Here is a 9,828-nt window from a genome sequence, read left to right on the forward strand (position 1 = left end):
TGCTTTGATTTCTGCCAAGAAAATTGCACTTGAAATGAATATCGAACCCGAATTTCATAAAAAAATATAAGATATATAGGAAGTAACAATTTGATAAGAATGTTGATAATAAAATATCAAAATCTTTCGAAGAATCCTTTGGAGTTGATTACTTTATATATAGTAGACAAGGCTATTTTTTTTACTTCAAAATAGATTTGAATAATTTGAAGCATGTAAAAATATTTTTGGTTTTCTATTTAGCGGTAAAACTTAAGATCACTGGATGATGAAAATTTAAAAAATATTGTCGTAATCTTGAATGTTCCTTAAAGCATAATAATCAATGGTTTAAATTTATTTTCGAAATTATTTAATTAAAACACTCAGTCAAATAAACAGATTTGATTCTTTTTCCAATGCCTATATTACTTATGGAATAATGTTAATAACTCTTGTTTCCGTCGCTTAAGCGAAAAGAAATTTTCAAAATTTAAATTGATAAAATCTCACCTAAGACCAACAATCTCTCAAGAAAGGTTAAATAGATTAGTTATATTGTCAATGAATAAAGACTTATTTGGAGTTATTGATTATAAGAAAATTATTAATAACTTTGTATCTAAGAAATGCTAGAAAAATAGACTTCAAATAAATAAATAATTTTTTTCTTTAAAAAAAAAGTTAAGACACATCGTAAAGTTTGGCTTTGGGCCACAAAACTTGTTGGGCCGCACTTGATTATGAGCCAAGTGCTTGTAAGCGAAATAGTTATAGCAGTTTGAAATATCTAATATAATCTAATTAGCGTAATAATATGTTCCGAGTAGCAAAGAAATTAGTAGAAAATAAGACAATATAATTATATTGGCGTGACAAAGAAATTAAGTTTTGCCAGTACTGAGTAGTTGTGATAGAATGATCAACCATTAGCCTCCCTCTGATAAGGCAATTTATTTTAAAATGAAATTCGTGACTTGATGCTCATGTTTGACCAGAAGAAGAAGTTGAAGAGTAGTGTACATGTCCAGCTTCAAGAGCAGAAGGTGTAATTTCCGAAGTTTTATTAGTATGCAACTTATGTGATTCTTCTAACTCTTTCTTTGTCCTTATAATATCATCTTTTTCATGGAAATCTTCTTCTACAGAGAGTACCACAGTCTTAGGTTTTCCATGAGGGCCTTGAACAATTGCTTCCTTAATTCTCAAATGCTCATCAATATGCATCACTTCTTTTTCTTCAACTACTGTTGTCTTCTTCTTTTTCTTCAAGTAGCAGCAGAAAGAAAGTATTGCTAGGCCAAGTAAAATGCAACCGAACGTCGAGAAAACAAATATTATTATGATATAACTGTGAGGGGGTGATGGTGGTGGTGGAACAAATGGTGGAGGATGAGGACGAGGCGGAGGAGGAGGAGGAGGGTGGGGTTTTGGTGGTGGAGAGATGGGATGAGGAGGAGGGAAATGTGAAAATGGGAAGTTATTCACATTGTTAGCCATAGTTATAATCTTGGGAAGTTAATATGAAGCCTTTTGATGTTGTGATGAAGAGAAGTACTATAACTCTGCTTATTTATGAGGGTGGAATTTTAAGTTTTTCTTTTTTCTTTCTCTATCTGTCTCTCTCTTGGTCTTTTTTTTTCTCTTTTTAATTTAGGTAATGCTTCCAAGTAAGAAGAGACTTGGCTCTCATGTGAAGATTTATGAAGACTTAATATTTATGTTTTGATTGAAGTAGAAAACACTTTTTCTTTAGCTGTTAAGTGATCTAGTGTCCTACACCACAAGACGGGGACATTGACAAGAAAGGTTTAGAGAGCTTCTATTCTATAGGGTAGAGTTGCACCATACTCTTTTAGCCCCAAAGCAAAAATACAGAGAAAAACAATTTTACATATTCTATTCTATAGGGTAGAGTTGTGCCAGATTCTTGTAGCCCCGTAGAAAAATGACAGAAAGACATCAGTGTACCGTTAAAACGGATTCTCAATCATAATGGCCGGTCGAGACAATGACGTTTCAATTGAAGAACATTCACATGACAAGCTCGGACGAATTCCGAAGTAGGGACGTCGAGCTTCGCGCTATAAACGGCAAAACTCGATATCATTATCGAGCCCGTGTTCGAATCGAACTACGGGGCAACACCGATCGATACGGGCCCCGAATATCGATGCCCCAAGGCAGAACCGAGCTCGAACCAAGACTGGGGGTTCGACCTAACACCGAGCTCGAGCCAGTGCCAAGCTCGCAGACAAGAACCGTTACAACCGCACCGAGGGAAAGAATCTTGGCGAGAATCAAGGAAGAGACAAACCATCATGGGTCCTCTACTATATGTATTAGTTTATTATGTTGTTATAGATAAAGCAGTTATCATCTACTATAAAAAGGGGGATAGACTGCAATAGAGGCAAGTTCTCCAAGATACATTAAGATTTCATTGTGCTTGTTTTTCTAATTCATTTCAGTCTTCCCGTCCATCATTCCCATTTTATAGCAAAAATACATGTATTGTCATTTTGTATCAAAGGGATTCGCATACCCTTAGAACCACATCTAAATTTAATATTATCCGATTTTTCGGGTAAACAGTTTGGCGCCCACCGTGGGGCTAAGGGTAACAGTGATTGTTTGATATAAATCTACAATACACTCCAGCTTACAACTTCAAAATGGCTCTACCTATCGACCTCGAAGCCGGCCTTCAAGATGAAACCAACAACTTGGCGCCCGGGGCCGGAAGGCTACCTGACGACGGTAAACGAGGCTCGAATCGAAGAACCCGAAATTCGAGCCGAAGTACCATTGGATATCAATTCACAAATAGCTCTAAAAGCGAATCAGCGTTCTGAACCGGAAAGAAGCGTTTAGGGCGGTGCTCGACCCATAGCCCGAGACACCTACAACACGGGAGAAATCGGGTTCAGCTTGTGTATGATTTTCGAAATGTTACAAGCCCAACAAACAGCGATAGCTCAGTTGCAGAGCCGAACTCATATGCAAAGAGGGCCGAACTCCAATCCGCTTCTTCGAGAAGTCACCCCCAGAACAGAGCCCGCCGTAGTGAAATCAAACGAGCAGGAATCGAGGACCGCTCCTAAAATTGCTAAATTACTCGAGGAACTCACAAAACGAGTCGAAGCCAACGACAAAAAAATGGAAACGTATAACGCTAGGGTCGATCAAATCCCGGGGGCTCCGCCAATGATAAAAGGGCTCGATTCGAAAAAATTCATACAAAAGCCTTTTCCCTCGAGCGCGGCCCCAAAACCAATCCCCAAAAAATTTCGTATGCCCGAAATTCCCAAATATAACGGTACGACCGATCCTAACGAACACGTCACCTCCTACACATATGCCATCAAAGGCAACGATTTAGAGGATGATGAGATCGAACCCGTGTTGTTGAAAAAGTTAGGAGAGACCCTCGCAAAGGGAGCAATGATCTGGTATCACAACTTACCACCAAATTCCATCGATTCTTTTGCCATGTTAGAAGATTCGTTCGTAAAAGCACATGCTGGTGCCATAAAGGTTGCAACAAGGGAATCAGATCTCTTCAAAGTGAAACAAAGGGGTAACGAAATGCTGAGGGAATTCGTATCCCGATTTCAAATGGAACGTATGGACTTGCCACCGGTCGCAGACGATTGGGCCGTACAAGCTTTCACCCAAGGACTGAACGAGCTAAGTTCGACAGCATCACGTCAGTTGAAACAAAATTTGATCGAGTACCCAGTAATAACTTGGGCAGATGTACACAACCGGTACCAATCAAAAATTAGGGTTGAAGATGATCAATTGGGAGCTCCGTATGGGCCCGTACGTCAGAACCACACAACCACTAAAAATCAGAGGGAAATCAACAGAGAACAAAGGTCGAACAGAGACCGATACCAACCGTACGGCACAGATCGGATGAACAACGGTTCAGCACGTGATGCGGTTCGGAACAACCGAAGGACTGATCGGGGACAAAATTCTCGGGGACTTATGAGCAAGAGCGGCTTTGATAAATATGCCGATCCTATAGAAGTCCCTCGATTATTGGAGTATAATTTCAACATAGGTACATCCGCCATCGTATCGGCCATCGGACGCATCAAAGACACCAGATGGCCTCGACCCCTGCAGATTGATCCTGCCCAAAGGAATCCTAATCAAATATGTGAATATCATGGCACCCATGGCCACAGAACGGAAGATTGCAGGCAACTAAGAGAGGAAGTGGCCCGCCTATTTAACAAAAGACACCTTCGGAAATTTCTGAGTGATAGGGCGAAGAACCATTTTAGGAACAAGGAATTTGGCAAGCAAAACAAGCCAGAAGAACCGCAACACGTCATTCACATGATCATCGGCGGTGTCGATGCCCCTCAGGGACCGATGCTTAAACGCACTAAAACATCGATTGTGAGGGAAAAGCGATCTCGAACTCAAGATTATACACCCATAGGGATTTTGTCCTTCAGTGATGAAGATACAGAGGGAATCATCCAACCCCATAACGATGCACTGGTAATATCCGTACTCATAAATAAAACTAAGATTAAGCGTGTGTTAATTGATCCAGGTAGCTCGGCCAATATCATCAAATCGAGGGTCGTAGAACAGCTCGGCCTGCAAGATCAGGTCATACCTGCAACTCTGGTTCTAAACGGATTCAATATGGCATGTGAAACCACCAAAGGCGAGATTACCCTACCAATAAACGTGGCCGGAACCATCTAGGAAACAAAGTTTCACGTGATCGAAGGTGATATGAGATATAACTCCCTTTTCGGAAGGCCGTGGATCCAGAGCATGAGAGCCGTACCCTCGACCCTACACTAGGTCCTCAAATTCCCAACATCGGGAGGTGTCAAAATAGTGTACGGAGAACAACCGGCCGCAAAGGAAATGCTCTCCGTCAAAGAAGCAAAATCAATATCCTCGTCTTCGCCGATAAAAGGATCAGGTTTAGAAGGAGACACAATCAGAGAGCAGAGCGCCAAATAGCAATCACAGACATCGGCTTCGACCCAGCCAGGTAAGCAGAAAATTGAAGAAGATGATGACGACCGATGGATCCCTCGATCCTTCGTAACCCCCGATGATTTCGATGCCACCAAATCAACAATTGAGGAACTGGAGCAAATCATACTGATCGAACACTGGCCCGAACGAAAGGTATACCTGGGAACGGGTTTGAGCCCCGAATTCAGGAAGAAACTCATTCAATTTCTTATCAATAACATCGACTGTTTTGCCTGGTCCCATTTAGATATAACAGGGATCCCGCCGGACATAACAGCGCACCAGCTAAGCTTGAACCCTAGGTTTAGACCGGTGAAGCAAAAAAGAAGGCCCCAGTCCGAGGAAAAGCATGCATTCATAAAGGACGAGGTAACCAAACTTCTCAAGATAGGGTCCATTCGGGAGGTAAAATACCTCGAATGGTTAGCCAATGTAGTTGTAGTACCTAAAAAAGGAAACAAACTTAAAATGTGTGTGGACTATAAGAATTTGAACAATGCATGTCCCAAAGATTCCTTTCCACTGCCCAACATCGATCGCATGATCGATGACACGACCGGCCACGAGATCCTCACCTTTCTCGACGCCTATTACGGGTATAATCAAATTCAGATGAACCCGGACGACTGGAAAAGACTTCATTTGTGACCCGACATGGAACGTATTGTTATAACGTAATGCCCTTCGGGCTAAAAAATGCAGGAGCTACTTATCAACGCCTAGTAAACAGAATGTTCGAAGAACAAATAGGTAAAACAATGGAAGTCTATATTGATGACATGTTAGTTAAGTCCCTGCGCGCAGAGGACCATTTGGCCCATTTGCAGGAAACGTTCGAGATTCTACGAAAATACAACATGAAGCTCAACCCCGAAAAATGTGCTTTCGGGGTCGGTTCGGGCAAGTTCCTCGGCTTCATGGTGTCAAATAGGGGAATTGAGATCAACCCCGACAAAATCAAGGCCATCAAAGACATCACCATCGTGGACAGCGTGAAAGCTGTACAAAGGTTAACGGGAAGAATTGCAGCCTTAGGCCGGTTCATTTCAAGATCATCAGATCGAAGTCACAAATTTTTCTCCCTACTCAAAAAGAAGAACGACTTCGCCTGGACACCGGAATGCCAACAAGCGTTACAGGATTTGAAACGATATCTATCGAGCCCACCACTACTTCACACTCCAAAAACCGACAAAAAACTATACTTGTACTTGGCGGTATCGGAAGTCACCGTAAGCAGTGTCCTAGTTCGAGAAGATCAAGGTACGTAATTTCCCGTTTATTACGTAAGTCGGACCTTAGGAGAAGCGGAAACTAGGTATCCGCACTTAGAAAAATTGGCACTTGCGCTGGTAAGCGCATCTAAAAAATTAAGGCTGTGCTTTCAATGTCACCCCATAAGTGTATTAACCACCTGCCCACTCCGTAATATTTTACATAGGCCCGAACTATCAGGCCGATTGGCCAAATGGGCCATCGAACTCAGTGGGTACGATATCGAATATCAACACCGTACGACCATCAAGTCTCAAATTTTGGCAGACTTCGTGGCCGACTTCACGCCAACCCTCATACCCGAAGTCGAAAAGGAACTTCTTTTGAAATCGGGTATATCGTCCGGGGTATGGATCCCTTTTATGGACGGTGCTTCGAATATAAAGGAGTTCGGGTTAGGCATAGTTTTGAAACCCCCCACGGGTAACATTATTAGGCAAGCTATTAAAACTATTAGATTAACTAACAACGAGGTCGAGTATGAAGCCATGATTGCAGGTCTCGAACTAGCTAGAAACCTGGGAGCAGAAATCATTGAGGCGCATTGTGACTCTTTGCTGGTTGTGACTCTTTGCTGGTGGTGAGTCAAGTAAACAAAACCTTTGAAGTCCGAGAAGGTAGGATGCAAAGGTATTTGGACAAACTGCTTATCACTTTACATCATTTCAAACAATGGACCCTATGGCATGTTCCACGAGAACGGAATAATGAGGCCGATGCTCTTGCAAATTTGGGATCGTCGGTCAAGGTAGATGATTTGAGCTTGGGGACTGTCGTTCAACTTTCAAGATCGGTAATCGAAGATGGGCACGCCGAAATAAATTCTACTAGCTTAACCTGGGATTGGAGAAACAAGTATATTGAATACTTAAGAAACGGAAAGCTCCCTTCAGACCCTAAAGATTCCAGGGCCCTACAGACTAAAGCTGCTCGATTCACGTTGGCTGCGGACGGAACACTATATCGAAGAACATTCGATGGACCGATGGCGGTATGCGTGGGTCTGGGAGATACCAATTATATCCTCCGGGAAGTACATGAGGGCACGTGTGGCAATCACTCCGGTGCCGACACATTAGTTCGAAAAGTGATCAGAGCGGGGTATTATTGGATCGATATGGGCAAGGATGCGAAAGAATTTGTTCGTAAATGTGACAAATGTCAAAGGTTTGCGCCAATGATCCATCAACCCGGAGAGCAACTTCACTTGGTCCTATCCCCATGGCCATTCATGAAATGGGGAATGGACATCGTCGGCCCTCTGCCATTGACCCCAGGTAAAGCCAAATTTATTTTATTTATGACTGACTATTTTTCTAAATGGGTTGAAGTGCAGGCGTTCGAGAAAATAAGAGAGAAAGAAGTTATAGACTTTATTTGGGATCATATCATATGCCGATTCGGGATACCCGCCGAAATAGTGTGCGACAATGGGAAGCAATTCGTTGGCAGCAAAATCACAAAATTCTTCGAAGATCACAAAATAAGGAGGATATTATCAGCACCATACCACCCCAGTGGGAACGGTCAGGCCGAATCAACGAACAAGACTATTCTTCAAAACCTGAAGAAAAGATTGAACGACGCAAAGGGAAAATGGAAAGAAATCCTGCCCGAAGTCCTTTGGGCATACCGAACAACGTCAAAATCCAGTACGTGGGCGACCCCATTCTCCTTAGTATATGGTTCCGAAGCATTAATACCAGTCGAAGTCGGTGAACCTAGTCCCAAATTTTGATTCATGATGGAAGAATTAAATAACGAGGCTATGAACACCAGCCTTAAATTATCGGAAGAAGGACGAGAAGCTGCCCTCATCCGATTGGCCGCCCAAAAGTAACTAATCGAAAGGTATTATAATCGAAGAACTAAACTTTGCCATTTCAAGCTCGGGGACCTAGTATTAAGAAAATTCACCATCAATACTCGGAATCCAAACGAAGGAAAATTAGGACCAAATTGGGAAGGACCATACCAGGTGGTCGAGAGCGTGGGAAAAGGATCATACATGCTCGGCATCATAAACGGCAAACAATTATCAAGTAGTTGGAGTGTATCACATCTAAAACGGTAAAACTGCTAAGGTACGACCTTTCCATATTCATCTAACTGACCCATGCAGAAGTCCGAACAAGAGCTGAAGAAGATCTTTCGCTTAAAAGCACGCGTTGCACTCTTTTTCTCTTAGAACGGTTTTCTCCCAAATGGGTTTTTCGGCAAGGTTTTTAATGAGGCAACCATCGATCGTGTTGCACTTTTGACAATATCCGAGGCCCCTTTCCAACCGACCTCGAATACCGGGGGGGAGGGGCATCAGGGCCCTCAAATACATCGAGTTCTGATGCAAGAAAGTCATCTCACAGCAATAAGGCTCCAACAGGAAAAATTGTAAGAGCCAAATGGTCAAGATGAACTATGCTCATATAGATTGGCCCAAACATAAACACATGTGCAATGACTTGAGATTTATTGTGCAACCAGAATTGAGCCTACGGGCTACTTTCATTCCGAGTTCGAAATAATCACTCGAATATTAAGCCTACGGGCTACTTACATTACTTCGAGTTCGAACCATTCATTCGACTAAGCCTACGGGCCATCTTTATTTCGAGTTCGAGTAAACACTCACTCGACCATTGCGCCTACGGGCCACATTATCTCGAGTTCGAAACATTCACTCGACCATTACGCCTACGGGCTACTTATATTACTTCGAGTTCGAATCATTCACTCGACTATTAAGCCTACGGGCTACTGTTATTTTGAGTTCGAGCAAACACTCACTCGACCATTGCGCCTACGGTCCACATTACTTCGAGTTCGAATCATTCACTCGACTAAGCCTACGGGATATCTTTATTTTGAGTTTGAGCAAATACTCACTCGACCATTGTGCCTACGGGCCACACTATCTCGAGTTCGAAATATTTACTCGACTATTAAGCCTACGGGCTGCTGTTATTCCGAGTTCGAACAAGCACCCACCCGACCATTACGCCTACGGGCTACAATATTTCAAGTTCAAAACATTCACTCAACGGCTAATAAGCTACTCTTACTCTGAGTTTACATTAACTCAACCAGTACATTACACCTACAGATTATGTTCCTTCAAAGTTTGAATCATCGACTCAACAAGCAAACCCAGGGGCTACAAATCTGATCGATCAGAGAGATTACAAGGTCAACATTCGATCAAAAGTCTTCACAAAACAAAAACAAGTCGACCTCGTTATACATATATATACAAAAATTGCCTACGTGATTAAATTACAAACATGAAGAATTAGAAATTAAGCTTCCTGGTCGAGCTCTTCCCCGTCCTCAGATTCGCTTTTTCTACCATCATCATCATCATCATCAGAGGCCAAGGCTTCGGCTTCCGCTTCGAGCTCTTTTGCCTTTTTTACATCTTCGGTAAGGTTGAAACCTCGAGCGTGTATCTCCTCGAGGGTCTCCCTCCGAGACCTACACTTGGCAAGTTCGGCAACCCAATGAGCTCGAGTATCGGCGGTCTTCTTCGCTTCCCGGGCCTCCATCTGAGCAGCCTCAGCA

General features: G+C 42.6%; 1 protein-coding gene across 1 annotated transcript; it reads right to left on the reverse strand.

Annotated features, from left to right (window-relative positions):
* Positions 1-817: 817 nt before the first annotated feature.
* Positions 818-1,537, reverse strand: LOC104093281 (protein TRACHEARY ELEMENT DIFFERENTIATION-RELATED 6-like). The gene has a single exon (XM_009599009.3). The coding sequence runs from the start codon at positions 1,477-1,479 to the stop codon at positions 964-966; it is 516 nt and encodes a 171-aa protein (XP_009597304.1). The 5' UTR covers positions 1,480-1,537; the 3' UTR covers positions 818-963.
* Positions 1,538-9,828: the final 8,291 nt, after the last annotated feature.

This window comes from Nicotiana tomentosiformis, chromosome 4, assembly GCF_000390325.3.
Source record: "Nicotiana tomentosiformis chromosome 4, ASM39032v3, whole genome shotgun sequence".
In the NCBI taxonomy this organism is placed as follows: domain Eukaryota; kingdom Viridiplantae; phylum Streptophyta; class Magnoliopsida; order Solanales; family Solanaceae; genus Nicotiana; species Nicotiana tomentosiformis.